The sequence below is a fragment of the Otolemur garnettii genome, unplaced genomic scaffold, assembly GCF_000181295.1.
Source record: "Otolemur garnettii isolate 467f Iridium unplaced genomic scaffold, OtoGar3 scaffold00038, whole genome shotgun sequence".
NCBI lineage: Eukaryota > Metazoa > Chordata > Mammalia > Primates > Galagidae > Otolemur > Otolemur garnettii.
In genome coordinates this window covers 3,699,042-3,715,059 of record NW_003852433.1, presented here as the reverse complement: position 1 = coordinate 3,715,059, position 16,018 = coordinate 3,699,042, and the positions used below count along the sequence as shown (strand labels likewise).

The window sequence follows — 16,018 nt, the reverse complement described above, 5'->3', positions numbered from 1 at the left end:
ATTAAACCAATCTACTTATCAAATAAGTAGTTGGGAAAATAGTGAAGCTTGAGAGAAGTGATTGATCCTTTGGTATTTGGTGTAGATCTCAGAATTGGTGAATTCAATAATGTTTAGCAAGTCTGGGCCAAAAAATTAGCAAGGGCAGATAGAAAATCATTGCTTAAACTTTACACATTCTTCCTGGTTTGACCAAAAGTTCACCAAAGGTTCCCTTCCCCTTATAAATCCATCTGTTATCTAATCTTAAATTGTTGGCAGTTACACTTCTTTATTATATAAGGATTATCTATACTGTTCTTTTTAAAGTCTGAATCATGGCTGGGCATGGTGGCTGATGCCTGTAATCCTAACACTCTGGAAGGCTGAGGAGAGGCAGGTGGATCTCGTGAGCTCAGGAGTTTGAGACAAGCCTAAGCAAGAGTGAGGCCCTGTCTCTACTAAAAATGGAAAAACTAGCCAGGCATTATGGCCAGCCTATAGTTTCATCTACTTAGGAGAATGAGGCAAGAGTTTGAGGTGCTCAAACGCAAGAGCAACTTGACTTGCTTCAACTCAAAGAGTTTGAGTTGCTGTGAGCTATGGTGCCATGGCAGTCAACCCAGAAAACAAAGTTTGAAATCATTAGCTGGTTCTTAAAGGAAACTTGAATTGCTTTTATTGTCTTCCCCAGATTCCCTTCTTTCTCTCAATCCCATTAAAAAAAAAAAAAAGAAGAAGAAACAAGAGTAATTCCAGAGCAGGGTTTTTAAAAATTTTATTTTTGTTTTTATAGTCCACCAGTTTTATTACCTACTAGTTCAAGATAGTTTTTGAAAACATCGTATCTAAATTAAAGCCACATATCACCCTTTTCTGAATTCTGTATTAGTAGTCAGAGGCATTGTGTTATTCTTGACTCCATGAAATGGCACTTCTTAGTTTATTTTCCATAATTAGGGCCAAGCCTTCTAATACCAGTTATGAACTGCATAAACATATCATTTTCTAAAAGCTCAATAATGAAGGGAAATCAATTGTAGTGAAACTTGATCAGATAAATTTTTCCCTAACCACTAAACTACAGGGAATTCAAGTGATTCTTAAGTGAAAGAATTAGATGTTTTAATAGCTTCCTATGAACTATCTTCCAGAACCAAAAACTTATGCTAGAAAATCAGCTTTTAAGAGAGAAAACTCATGGCCTTGTAGTTGAGAACCAGGAGTTAAGACAGCGCTTGGGAATGGATGCCCTGGTTACTGAAGAGGAGACAGAAACCAAGGTAAATCATCTCTTTTATGTGGTGCTGCATGTGAGAACTGCTTCCAAGTGACATGACCCATGATTATTTTTACAGACTTGGACTTCTTTTTATTTTTATTTCAAACTAATATGAGGGTACAAATGATTAGGTTACAATGTTTGCATTTGTTAGGGAAGGTCCCTGTTATAGTTGCCTCCTGCACCCAGCAGGTGTGCCATACCCTTACATTATGCCCATTAGGTGGGAGCACACAAGTCCTCCTACCCCCATCTTTCCCTCCTCCTCCCTCAGATGTGGATTTCTGATCAAAAGTCTTGTAGTGAATAATACTAAGTTATGATAATTAAAACAAGTTCTGGGCACCAGCCCCATATACTGAGTGGGGGGGGCCTCGAATCCAGCCATGGCCAAATTGCAAAAAAAATAGCCGGGTGTTATGGCGGGCGCCTGTAGTCCCAGCTATTCTGGAGGCTGACCCAAGAGAATCGCCTAAGCCCAAGAGCTGGAGGTTGCTGTGAGCTGTGATGTCACAGCACTCTACCAAGGGAGATAAAGTCAAACTCTGTCTCTTAAAAAAAAAAAAAAAAGTTCCATGGTTAAATGCCACTAGTCAACAAGATGTATAATGTAAGCATCAAGGAAAACAAGACTAAGAAAGCCAGTCAAATCAGAGTTTGCTACTAAAATTATAGTAGTCCTTTGATGAATATGAATAAGGAATAATTCATTGTGATAGTGATACTTCTCTGATAATAGAAGGGTGATACATTGATTTGATACTATGCATTGTAGCAAATTCAATGACAACACATAAGTGGTCTAAGATTAACAATAGGGTAGTTTTATTCTGTGAAGGTAATATTCAGGAAGAATTCAGAAAGATTCTAGGCCTAAATAGTTATACAACTTTATCACTTATGAACATTATTGAGAATATAATTATTATTTGTCAGTTCTGCCTGAACCTTTGCTTGGGAAAAAAAAAAATGTTTCATTTGCATAGAAAATCACAACTTAGTAGTCTTACTCCCCTTTTTTCATCCTTTGAAGACTTAAGAAAATGGAATTTAAAATGGCTGTAAATTTCTGCATGTTTAAATTTTAAAAAGTGGCTCTAAAGTTTTAAATAGTTTTCTATTTAAAGTTGAGAATCATGGCTGTCTGGCAGGCATCCCTGGGGTCTTGCAGCTTTGATATTCCCACTTTGATATTTCCTCCCAGGGGAATGGAGTGAGGCCAGTGGCCGGGTCTGCTGAGTCCGCAGCACTCAGACTACGTGCACCTCTGCAGCAGGTGCAGGCCCAGTTGTCACCCCTCCAGAACATCTCCCCATGGATTCTGATGGTGTTGACTCTTCAGACTCAGAGGTAAGAATCATTTTGACTTATTAAAGAGCTATACATATAACAACTTACTTCCATCTATTTGATGCCTGACATCTCTAACCAGACAGGTGAAGGCAGAAGTTAATTTTCGTGTGATTAGAATGTTGACTATCTCTCCAGGTGATTTAGGACGTGGAATGAGGTGGAGACAAGTGGGTCTCTGGATTATGAGGCCATCTTATAGCATAATGCTTGAATTTCATTATGGAACCTAGTATTAAGGGTTCTAGGTAGATTCTCAAGTGTATCCTTTTGATTTATTTATTGAGAGTATCTCAACTCTGTTGCCCAGGCTAGAGTACAGTAGCATCATCATAGCTCACTGCAACATTACATGCCTGCGCTCAAGCCATCCTCTAGTTTCAACTTCTTGAGTACAGATGGGCACCACTATGCCTGGCTAATTTTTCTTCTTAACTTTTGTAGCCATAGGGTCTTGCTATATTGCTAAGGTTGGTCTTGAACTCCCGGCCTCAATCTTCTCTCCTTAAGTGCTAGGATTATAGGTGTGAACTACCACACCCAGACTTCCAAATGTATTTTTTTTTTTTTTTGAGACAGAGTCTCACCATGTTGCCCTCAGTAGAGTGCTGTGCCACCACAGCTTACAGTAACCTCAAACTCTTGGGCTTAAACGATTGGCTTGCCTCCGCCTCCCGAGTAACTGGGACTACAGGAGCCCACCACAATGCCCAGCTATTTTTTTGTTATAGTTGTCACTGTTGATTAGCAGGCCCAGGCCAGGTCCGAACCCACCAGCACTGGTGTATGTGGCTGGTGCCCTAACCACTGAGCTACAGGTGCCAAGGCTCAAATGTATTAACTAATAGTTGTCCTCCATTTTATTTTTGCCTCTTGTAGTCTGATATCCTGTTGGGCATTCTGGACAACCTGGACCCAGTCATGTTCTTCAAATGTCCTTCCCCAGAGTCTACCAGCCTGGAGGAGCTCCCAGAGGTCTACCCAGAAGGACCCAGTTCCTTACCAGCCTCCCTTTCTCTGTCAATGGGGACGTCATCAGCCAAGCTGGAAGCCATTAATGAACTAATTCGTTTTGACCACATATATACCAAGCCCTTAGTCTTAGAGATACCCTCTGAGACAGAGAGCCAAGCTAATGTGGTAGTGAAAATCGAGGAAGCACCTCCTACCCCCTCAGAGAATGATCACCCTGAATTGATTGTCTCAGTGAAGGAAGAACCTGTAGAAGATGACTTCATTCCAGAGCTGGGTATCTCAAATCTACTTTCATCCAGCCACTGCCTGAAGCCATCTTCCTGCCTACTGGATGCTTATAGTGACTGTGGATATGAGGGCTCCCCTTCCCCCTTCAGTGACATGTCCTCTCCGCTTGGTATAAACCATTCTTGGGAGGACACTTTTGCCAATGAACTCTTTCCCCAGCTGATTAGTGTTTAAGGAATGATCCAGTACTGTTGCTCTTTTTCTTTACTATTACACTGCCAGGAGGTGAGCAGAGAAGCCCATTTGTGCTTCATTCAAAAAGCCAAAGTAGAGTCCAGTCCTAGAGCTTTCTGCTGAAGTATTTGCTCAAACTTTACAGAGGATCTCAAGTATTGTCTTTTGTTCAAACTTTACAGATGACCCCAAGTATTGTCTTTTGACATCTGCCAGTACAGAGTATTCAGACATACTATTATAAATGAGCTATAGCTTTTGAAGTTGTACCTTTAAGGGTGGTACTTTGCCCTTAAGTACTTATGTAAGGGTCATTGCACAAGTGTCTGAAAGTAAACGTAGAATTTATGAAGGACCCTTTATCATTTCTCTTCCCCTTCTTGGCATCCCAGGCTTGCCTCCAATTTTAGGTCCTTTAGTTTGCTACAGCAAGCAGAGAGAACACCTGAGGGGGGGCTCTTCTTCCCTCATGTCCAGTTCAAGTAAAGATTAAGAATCTTTTGTAAAATTATGGAAATTTACTATGTAAATGCTTGATGGAATCTTTTCCTGCTAGTGTATCTTCTGAAGGTGCTTTCTCCATTTATTTAAAACTACCCATGCAATTAAAAAGTGCAATGCAACATTCTTGTTCTTTGATTTCTTCTAGGGCCATGAATCTTATTTTCTCTCTCAGCGGTTCTCAACCTGTGGGTCACAACCCCTTTGTAACAATGACAATACATTGCGGCATTGGGAAGGTTGAGAACCACTGCTCTAGATGTTTGAGTTTGCTTTGGAAGTAATTTACCCAACTAAAGTGAGCATGCCACAGTTTTTTCCTTTTTTGAGTATGCCACTTTTTTTTTGAGACTGTCACTTTGTCACGTTGGGTAGAGTGACCTGGTGTCAGAGTTCACAGCAACTTCAAACTCTGGGGCTTAAGTGAGCCTCTTGCCTCAGCTATCCAGAGTAGCTGGAACTATAGGCTCCAGCCACAACACTTAAAAAAAAAAGGTTTTCTTTTAGTGAAAAAAAATTTTTTTGGCTCCATGCCTATAGCTCAGTGGCTATGGTGCCAGCCACATACATCAGAGCACCAGAGCGGGCAGGTTCGAATTCAGTCTGGGCCAACTACAACCAAAAATAGCTGGGCATTGTGGCAGGTGCCTGTAGTCCCAGCTACTTGGGAGGCTGAGGCAAGAGAATGGCTTAAGCCCAAGAGTTTGAGGTTGCTGTGAGCTGTGATGCCATAGCACTCTACTGAGGTCTACATACTGAGACTCTGTCTCAAAAAAAAAAAAAAATTTTTTTTAGTAGAAAAGGGGTCTTGCTTTTACTCAGGCTGATCGAACTCAATTTACTTGACTTGGCCTCCCAGAGTGCCAGGATTACAGGTGTGAATCACCATGCCCAGCCAAGCATGCCAAAAGTGGCTGAAGGCTTTTCCACTTTAATTACTGCCTGCCATAAGTGATATAATCTACAGTTTCAGTAACAATTATCTTTCTGAGACAATTTCTTTAGCAAAATTGGCTAGTACACACCACAACCATTAAATGGCAGAATCAGAACCTTAACCCTTTTGCTACGCCATGTTATGTTTAAAGATGTGACATCAAGAATTTCTTAGGCTCAGTGCCTGTGGCTAAGGCACCAGCCACGTACACCTAAGGTGGTGGGTTCGAATCCAGCCTGGCCCACCAAAACAATGACAGCTGCAACCAAAAAAAAAAAAAATAGCTGGGTGTTGTGGCGGGCACCTGTGGTCCCAGCTACTTGGGAGGCTGAGGCAGGAGATTCGCTTGAGTCCAGGAGTTGGAGGTTGATGTGAACTGTGATGTCATAGCACTCTACCCGGGGGGGATAGCTTGAGGCTCTGTCTCAAACAAAAAAACCCCCAGAGGCTAGTGGATTGCCAATTTAGCATTTAAATGGTATGTTCCAAATTTACTAACACCACTTGTGCAGAAGTCAAAGTGAATGAGTAGACAAAAGGGGGCAGGATTCAGAGAACTGCAAGCAGCAAGGCAAAACCGGCTATAGTTTCAGCCAAGGTAAGGAAATGAGCTTGGTGTGGTCAGGTATGCCCATAAGCATACTTAAAGGTAAGCAGCCTCAGACCTGGTCACTGAAGCCAGAGCCCAATTCTAGTACTCAGCAATCCAAGCTTGCTTAGGCTCTGGGTTTCTGTACTGTAAATGTAAAGACCATCTTCAGCTGTCCCCAAGAGTGAAACCTTATTTCACCTGATTGTAACTGAAAATTTAAGTGCGAAGAATCCATTTAGGAATTATATGAACAAAGGTAAATGCCCATTAGCCTTTATCATAACAGCATAAGCATCCGAAAGCTGAAGCTCACATCATTTACATTGAATGACATCACATGAAAGCAGCAGCTGTACTAACAAGACAAGACATATGTAGCCTGTGTAAATTATCAGGGTTTTCATTTCCTGCACAGATGGATGAAAATTACTAAGCACTGTGCCCAGCCTTGAGAAAACACCTGGTATTCAGTGAACTGTTAGGAGAAAACACCTGGTATTCAGTGAAATGTTAGGACTAAAAATTGAGATCTTCCTGCAAAACCAAGGGAAGATTTCCATTATAGCAAGCTGTCTCATAATTGTTATTAAAGATGCAGGTGACAAGATGCCTGCACACCATTTCCCTGGGTCTTTAACATCAATCTATACCTGCCTCCTTGCTTTTCTACTAAATATGCTACTGGACCGGAAACAAAATAGGAACTGAACTCTAGGCAGAAGATAATACTGCCCACTCCAAGGATCATTTTAAGGCCTCAAATTCTTGCCTCCAAAGAATTCAATCTTTAGTCTTGTGGCTTCTAAAGTTCATCAAGGAGGCTCGGCGCCTGTGGCTCAAGTGGCTAAGGCGCCGGCCACATACACCCAAGGTGGCGGGTTCGAGTCCAGTCCGGGCCTGCCAAACAACAATGACATACAACCAAAAAATAGCCGGGCGTTGTGGCGGGTGCCTGTGGTCCCAGCTACTTGAGAGGCTGAGGCAGGAGACTAGCTTAAGCCCAGGAGTGGGAGGTTGCTGTGAGCTGAGATATCACAGCACTCTACCCAGGGGGACAGCTTGAGGCTCCTGTCTCAAAAAAAAAAAAAAAGTTCATCAAGGAAGAGGAAGACTGGTTTACCACCAGCTGCTGAGACAGTATCACAACACTGTCTTGCTGGAGCTGTAGTCTGAACAAGATTCTAATTTCATTTACCTTATCTCTCAATTACCACTTGGTAGTCAGAAGAACCAGGAAATTAACAGAAATAGAAGATCTGAACCAAACTGATACATAATGAATACACTAAACTATTTTCCTCCAAAGAGTTTAATGTTACACTGCCTGAACTATACTTTAGATCAGTGGTTCTCAACTTTCCTAATGCCGCAATGTATTTTCATTGTTACAAAGGGGTCGTGACCCACAGGCTGAGAACCACTGCTTTAGATTATTTCAATGAAATCTAAATATAGTAACATCTAGGTCAGGTATGGTGGTTCATACCTATAATTCTAGCACTGTAAGAGGGTAAGACCAGAGGATTATAAAGACAGGAGTTTGAGACCAACCTGGGCTACACAGTATAACTTTATCTCTACAAAAAAAAAAAAAAAAAAATGAGCCAAGCATGATGGTATACACTTGTAGTCCTACCAATTTGGGAAGCAGAGGTGGGAAGATAACTTGAGCTCAGGAATTTGAGGTTACAGTGAGCTATGATCAGGCTACTGTACTCTAGCTGGGGACAGACAAGACCCTATCCCAAAAGGAAAAAAAAAAAAAGACAACATGTTAGGTATTGCTGCAAAAAAGACTCTAAAAACTAACTGGTCAAGTGGAAAGAACACTGGACCTCATGAGTTGTATACTGCTTGGGCTATCTACTTGGGTTTTAGTTTCCAAACCTATAAAATAGATAAATTAGATAAATTTTAGCTATGATTTCCAAATTCTGATTAAAAACAATATCCTGTGCCTCGGTGCCAGCCACATACACTGAGGCTGGCGGGTTCAAATCTAGTCTGGGCCTGCTAAAAGAACAATGACAACTACAACAAATAAAATAGCTGGGAGTTGTGGCGGGTGCCTGTAGTCCCAGCTACTTGAGAGGCTGAGGCAAGAGAATGGCTTAAGCCCAAGAGTTGGAGGTTGCTCTGAGTTGTGATGCCAGGGCACTCTACCATGAGGGTGACACAGTGAGACACTGTCTCAAAACAAAACAAAATCCTGTGTGTTCTATTACTCCCCCTGCCAAACAAAATCAGGGATGCATATTTGTCAAAGAATAGTTGTAAATATGCAGACAATACTGCCACCCAGTGACCTGTCAACTATTAGAAAGGAATAACCATATAACATCATTGAGCTGTCTATTCCAATAGCTAGTTCAATTATGAAACTTAGCTTTAGCTCAACATAATCATCCCTTCAGGATAAATTTAAGTCCCTCACTGATATGAATGCTGCTTCAATTACAATTTAGAGAAAAGCAAGCAGACATCTGTTTTCATTTACTTACATGAAGAAATACAAATACCTCAAAAAGTGTAAAACACTTAAGTTTTATTGAAAACGATAAAATACAGAAACACCAGATTCTCATTATAAAGTAAAACAGCATCTGAAAGAACTTCCTAGTACTGAACCACTCTTTGTCACTACTGAAAAACAAAGCCAAGTTCCAGATCCAAAATAACAAATGAACCTGCTGGTAAACATTCTTCTCATGGTTCTAGCCCCAACCTTATTTTTCTAGTATTACATTTGTACCTTTTTAAGAATGAATAGCAGTTTTAATTGATTAATATGTTTGTTAGAACTGGACTTTCTTCACATTAATTTCAAAACAAAACAAAACCCCCAAAACAAAAACCACACACACTACTCAAACTCATAAAATATACATTTGTTCTTTAAAGCTCACCTGCTTTAGATAATTTTTTCTCCTCGACACATTAGCATAGTAAGCCAATGTTTGATCCATGCTGCAAAAGCTAAACCAAATGAAAAGCCCTGTTTATTCCCTAGGGAAACCTTAAGGCAAAAGCACAGCCTTATGCTACAAAAGAAAAACAAAAAGCAGAGGCAGTGGGACTGTGGAGTCGGCTCAGATGAATAAGCACCACAAGGATCAAGAAGACAATTTCTGTACAAACATATGCAAAAAGATAAGGTCCAAAAAGAAACATTAAACACCCATTTTCCTGCAGAAATAATCATATCAGATAACTTGACTTCTGAAACAAATTCTGTTTGGATTTTAATTAACAGAATCTCAATTCTCCCCTATATTTACCAATAGTATCAGAGTCTTGTTTGGGGGCTCTTCTTTCCTCCTTTTCATTATAGACCTTTAATCAGAGGCCTGCCCAGGAATCTCTTTAGAAGACAATCTTGACATGTTTTCGCTCCATCTTTGGAAAGCTGTCATCTCTCTTTTCACTTTACTAACTCAAACTCCAGGCAAGTCACTTCAAGTTTTTCAGTTGTACTAGAACAACTTTTTTAGCACAGAGATTTCTTTAAGGCTACAAACTTTACAAGTTGGTCCCATTAAACAATGACCTCAAGGCAGGAGTTTTTCAAACTGCATGAATCAAACACTTGCACATTTCAACAGAATACAGTTTACATTCATCTCTAAGACTGAGATTAAGAAACTATTAGCTGGTTTCCAACTGGTTTCAATACTGTTTTGAAGTTTGAATAATTTTACTGTGTATACATTAAATATTTTGTTTAAATATTAAACATTAAATCTTTTCCTGACTATCCAGACAGAAACAGAGAAAGCAGAACAACAGGCAAGAGAAGAAACAAGTCAAATTAACAGACTTGTGACTTCTATGCCATCTGTAACAAGGGGAGAGATTTCAGTATGGGTTTCAAAAATGCCTGGAAGCTGGTTTCTAAGAATTCGCCTCTACTTAGCATAAACCATTTTTTTTTCTACAAAGATATTTGATTCCTACAAAGAGAGAAAAACCCAAAAAACAAAACAAAAAGGACTGGGGTGGTTTCCTGTTGTGTAACGGAAGGACCAATATTATACTATTACACTCACTTAATAACTTATAGTGAATATTCCGTAGCAATAAAGGAATTGTCATTTTACTTTGTACTGTGAGTCCTTGATACACAGAAGAGCTCTTCCTGAGAAATTAAAAAATTCAATGCTGGTTATCCCTAAAGGACACCTCAAGCCCAGTTTAGGTACTTAAGATGATTTCCTGCTAGCAGAAATCTATTCACTAACTTTGAGGCTTACTGCACAATAGTTTAAGCACCGGACAAATTGGCTATTTCAGTAAACCCCAATGTCACTTGCCCACATATTCTCAGTTAATTATTCATTCACTGTTTTCTAAAATATCATTTAAAGTTCAACTTGCTAATTATAACTTTTTAAAAAAAACTACAGAAATTATCAATGTTGGGTTTAGCTGAAAAGCACTTTCTTAGGTTTAACTAAAGGATGCTTCTTCCAGAGGCAATTTGCAAAGGGGTTACCTCATAATCTTTTTAACTATCACTCAAAGTTAATTAAGTTGTAAACTTTGCTGAATAATTGGGCTTATCAATTATGCAAAGGAAACCAAGGAATAACAGTAACACAAGGCAAAGAAGCCTTGAAGAAAAAAACCTTTCCTTTGCATTTTCATTGCATTTTCAGAGGCAAAGAGGATATACAATGCTACTGGTTACTTACTCAACACAGCTATAAAGAACTGACAATTTATAATCTGTTAAACTTCTTAGCAACAAGCTTAAGCTACTGCTTTTCTTCCCTCCTCCTCCTCCTATGTCCTCACCTTGCTCGTATCTACAGACTGAGGTGTGTCTGATTAAGATACTTGAGAACATTCTGCAAATATCTGAATTGTTCAGACAACAGAGACAGGTAACTTCAGTTACTCTTACACAGTTTCTATACTTGCCTGCGAAGGGAGTGTCATCCAAATTCCCCTTAAAAAGCTCCAAAGAAAACTGTTTTTTCCTTGAAACAAACTTCCTTGGCAAAGAGTTGAATGCAATAAATGGCTACCCAAAATGAGAGTCCCACCCTGAATCACAGGTGGAGATATTATTACACCCGTTTCGTAAAACTTTCAAGTCCCTAAACTATGCAAGTAGGCTCATGACTGAACACAGGAATCTTCTAAAATTTGACAACTTTAGAGTAGAAAATGGTTTCTAGAGTTCCATCTCTTCTTCTGTACTAGCAGCTGTCTCCAAACTATGGTAAAGAGGCATCCCTGTTTGCTGAGGTTCTAAGAACAGTTCAGTTCTGTGAGGAAAGGCAGTGCCAAGAGCTGCATGTTTAGTTTGGCTCTCTCCTGTGTAGTTCTTAGCATTAGATGATGGCTTTGGCTTATCAGAAAGGAGTTCAGGAAGAGGTTTCCAGAGCACAAGCTCCATGGAAGGACGGCTCCTGAGACACAAAATACAGATTTACATAAAAAAACCTTAGGACATAGAAATTAAAGCTGTTACATTGAAAAGCGAATGTTTTGCTACCTAATATCAAGAACTGATGGCATCAAAACAGTTTGGATTTCAAATAACCCCAAATGGTCTTTACAAAGGCCACCCAAATACATAAAAATCACAGAGTTCTGCATGCATTTTTAACCAAACCAACTGGATATACTGTTGCTAAGATTAGAAGTAATCTAAACATTCAATATCAAATAAGCCTTGATTTAATTGTTAGGATTTTTCTTTTCTCTTAACATTAGCAGATATGAGCAGCTACCTTGTACTAAATCACTATAAATGAAAGTAAATCACTGGACAAATATATTTGCTTTGCAGTTAAGGTATAATGACTATGTTGATGGTTTCTGGGACCCAGAGGCAAGTCAGGCAAAAATAAAACACAGTGAAGAATACTCCCAGAGGCTTGTTTTTGGAATGCTATCAAGAGCAAAAACTGTTTTCAGCTGCAGGGTAGTATGACCTGCTTACTTTTGGCTAAACTATTCACCCACCCTCAGGGCTGGGTAGTTAATTATAAGCTCAACCTAGGATGCTAAAGCAAAACCTCTGTGAGCTAACACCAGGCAGCTGAACTTCCCAGCACAAATCACTTCCACTGTGTCTAAAAGCAATAATGCCCCCTTTGCCTGACTTCACTATGACAGGTGTCCTAAGAGGCTTTTTCAGATATCTGAAACTTTCCCTCATTGAGTACCAAGTCTTTCTAAAGTCTTTTCTAGCCAATACCTAAATGGTACACTGTAACTTGCCTATAATATATAGCAGATAATGATGACTGGCTCAGGGACTACACAATTACAGAGCTAATCATTAGTTCCTCAATTAATGGACCCCAAGCCACTAGGTGCTTTTTAGATTCTTGTGTTTGTTCCAGTTTCCTCTCTTGTCCTCATATTGTAGTCACAACTCCCTATAGGGGGTTTTGTTTGTTCTGTTCTCAGTAGATGTTTCTGTTTCTTTTTTTTTTTTTTTTTGAGACAGAGCCTCAGGCTGTCCCCCTGGGTAGAGTGCCGTGGCATTACAGCTCACAGCAACCTCCAACTCCTGGGCTCAAGCGAGTCTCCTGCCTCCACCTCCCAGGTAGCTGGGACCACAGGCGTCTGCCACAACGCCTGGCTATTTTTTTGGTTGCAGCCGTCATTGTTGTTTGGCGGGTCCGGGCTGGGGATTCGAACCCGCCACCTTAGGTGTACGTGGCTGGCGCCTTAGCCGGTTGAGCTATAGGCGCCGAGCCGATGTTTCTGTTTCTACTCTGATGATTTGGAAACCAGATAATTGAGCTTATTAAGCTGTGTTTAAGAGCAAAATAGCTCTGCTAAAGGCCGCAAGGTACTATGCTATGAACCAAGAATATGATCTTACTGCTAGGATATATATATATATATATAATATATATATATATTTTTTGATTGATTCCTAAAAGTCTCAAAGGTATCTGGATAATTTAAAGAGCCAGGTAAAAAAGGGACACTGAAATGTCGTTCCTATATCCCATCACAAGAATTTGAGAGAGTGGCTTTCTTGCCAGTCATCCCAATTCCAAATACTAAACTAAAGTGCATTTTTGGACCTTAGAACCAAGGGGTAAGTAGGTAAGGAACCACTCCTGCATATTTCAAACTCCTCTGCTTGCAAGCATTTTGCTCATCTCCAATGAACTAACCAAACGTCTCTCTAACCTGAACTAAATATAAAATCTACTGTGATTCTGCCTGCCTGATGATCAGGAGATGAAGAGCTTAACAGGATGGACAGTGTCTAGACCAGTGTTTTTCAACCTTTATCTCATGGCACACTTGAACCTATGGTTAAATTTGTGCAGCATGTTTAAATTATCTTGATCCAAAAAAAGAGTAGCTCGGTGCCTATAGCTCAGCAGCTAGGGTGCCAGCCACATACACTGAGGCCTGCCAAACAACGACAACTACAATAAAAAAAAATAACCGGGCATTGTGGCAGGTGCCTATAGTCCCAGCTACCTCGGAGGTTGAGGCAAGAGAATCAAATTGCTTAAGCCCAAGAGTTTGAAGTTGCCATGAGCTGTGACATCACAGCACTCTACCAAGGGTACATAGTGACACTCTGTCTCAAAAAAAAAAAAAAAAGTAAAAAAAAAAAAATATTTTTGCTATACTTTGAACTCCTTTCAAAAATAATTTAATTATCTTTAAAAATTTTGAGGACAAGCCTGGCATTATGGTAGGTACCCGTAGTTCCAGTGACTTGGGAGGATGAGGCAAGAAAATCACTTAAGCCCAAAAGTTTTAAGTAGACACCACAGCACTCTACTGAGAGTGATGTGAGACTCAATTTTTTTTTTTTTTTTTTTTTCAGGACAGGCTGGGCATGTAGCTCTTGCCTGTAATCCCAGCACTTGGGAGGCTGAGATGGGTAGATGGCCTGAGCTCACAGGTTCAAGACTAGCCTGAGCCAGAATGAGACCTCATCTCTAAAAAAAAACAGCCAGGTGTTGTGGCAGACGCCTGTAGTCCCAGTTACTTGGGAGGCTGAGGCAAGAGAATTGCTTAAGCCCAGGAGTTTGAGATTGCTGTATGCTATGATGCCACAGTGCTCTACCCAAGGTGACAAAGTGAGACTTTGTCTAAAAAAAAAAAAAAAATAAATTTTATTTCCAGGACACACCTAAGATCTTCTCATAGCACACTAGTTGAGTATCACTGGTATAGACTCTCCAAGATCATAATTAAGGAGAAACTCCAAGCACCAAAACTTACATGGACTCAATCATTTTCTTTGTAAAGACTTCATCAAATTCCCTATTCAAACCAGTTTTCATAGTATCAGAAAGGACAAGACTGGGCAGATGATTAACATTTCTGTCAGCTTCAACTTCTTCATCTTCGTCAATTATCCTAAATAAATTAAGGTAGCAGATGCAGAGAAAGAAAAAATATTTAAGCCAAGCTACTATACATTCTAGTAATTGGGCATTTTTTTTTTTTTTTTTGAAACCAAGTCTCCCTATGTTGCCCTCACTACAGTGCCATGGCATCACAGTTCACAGCAACCTCCAACTCTTGGGCTTAAGTGAGTCTCTTGCCTCAGCTTCTTGAGTAGTTGGGACTACAGGCGCCCACCACAACGCCCGGCTATTTTTTGGGGGATGCAGTTGTCATTGTCGTTCAGCATGCCTGGGCCAGGCTCGAACCCACCAGCCTTGGTGTATATAGCCAGCAGCCTAATCAGCTGAGCTATGGGTGCCGAGTGGTGGACAACATTTTAAAAATAAAAAAGGATGGCTCAGCGCCTATAGCTCAGCTGCTAGGGCACCGGCCACATATACCCAGGCCAGTGGGTTTGAACCTGGCCCAGGCCTACCAAACAACAATGACTGACTGCAACAAAAAAATAGCCAGACATTATGGCAGGCACCTGTAGTCCTAGCTACTTGGGAGATTGAACCAAGAGAATCAAATCATGTAAGCCCAAGAGTTTGAGGTTGCTGTGAGCTGTGATGCCTTATCACTCTACTAAAGCCAACAGAGTGAGACTCTGTCTCAAAAAGAATAAATAAATAAAAATCAAAAAGGATACAAGCAATAGGTTCTATAGCAAAAGACCAAGTAATAATACCTGTTCAAAATTTAACAAAATGTTTTATATCTAATGCAATCAAATTTGAAGAATATGTCCCAGAAAATTAATAAACCAAGAATATTCAGGGTAGTAAGTGAAAATGCTTAGTACAGTTCTATGACAATGCACTTTAATTTTTTTCTTTTTTTTTAATTCCAGAAAGAGTTACAAGATGATGAGAGAACTAACTTTAAAATTGTACACTCTGAATTCCCTGATTTTGAAAGTCTGAGAGATTGAACATCAAGGCATTATGTTATCGAATGATGAATTAAGACTAGCTTAAGAGTAGATTCTCCAGAGAGAAAGAAAAAAGGGGAGGGGAAAGACAAGAGATAGAAGAGACATTACATAGACATTACATAGGAACAACAACAACCCAGCTACACACACTGGCCATTTACCTGTCCTCAATCTCCTGAAGCCGCCTTCGGGCAGCTTCACACTGTGGTTCTCCAGTCGTCTGATCCATTTCTTCACAAATAACATCTAACATTCCAGGTACAGAAAGGCCACCAGTACATGGATTTACTCTATGACCCTCTACACCCTGATGTGCACAAAGAATCCAGTCATTAGGACCAGCACAGAGCTCTGCTTCAATTAGCCTTTTTTTTCTTACTGGACAACTGAAAAATAAAAAATTAAAAAGAAAGGAAATTCAATAAAAACTCCAACTTAAATAAATGAAATATATAAGGTGGCCTGTATATCTGTATACTCTGTATATCATCTCTACCTCTAATCAAATTTTTCTATGAAAAATTCTAAGCTTTTTGACAGCGTAATTCCAAGATGCAAAATCATCCATTTTTTCCCCTATTATTCTCACAGATTTTTTTTTTTTTTTTTGGAGACAGA

General features: G+C 39.9%; 2 protein-coding genes across 2 annotated transcripts in view; one reads left to right on the top strand and one right to left on the bottom strand.

Annotated features, from left to right (window-relative positions):
• XBP1 (X-box binding protein 1) overlaps window positions 1-4,671 on the top strand; it is a 6,581-nt gene extending 1,910 nt beyond the window's left edge. Inside the window, 4 exon segments of the mRNA XM_012805193.2 lie at window positions 1,122-1,262; window positions 2,466-2,525; window positions 2,528-2,611; window positions 3,491-4,671. Of these exon segments, the coding sequence (XP_012660647.1) occupies window positions 1,122-1,262; window positions 2,466-2,525; window positions 2,528-2,611; window positions 3,491-4,048 (843 nt within the window). The 3' untranslated portion in view covers window positions 4,049-4,671.
• A 3,938-nt stretch (window positions 4,672-8,609) lies between these two features.
• The window catches only part of CCDC117 (coiled-coil domain containing 117), a 17,515-nt gene continuing 10,106 nt past the window's right edge, over window positions 8,610-16,018 (bottom strand). The window contains exons 3-5 of the mRNA XM_012805192.2: window positions 15,562-15,786; window positions 14,296-14,433; window positions 8,610-11,492 (exon numbers count right to left, since the gene is read on the bottom strand). Of these exons, the coding sequence (XP_012660646.1) occupies window positions 11,255-11,492; window positions 14,296-14,433; window positions 15,562-15,786 (601 nt within the window). The 3' untranslated portion in view covers window positions 8,610-11,254. The remainder of the gene's footprint in view (window positions 11,493-14,295; window positions 14,434-15,561; window positions 15,787-16,018) is intronic.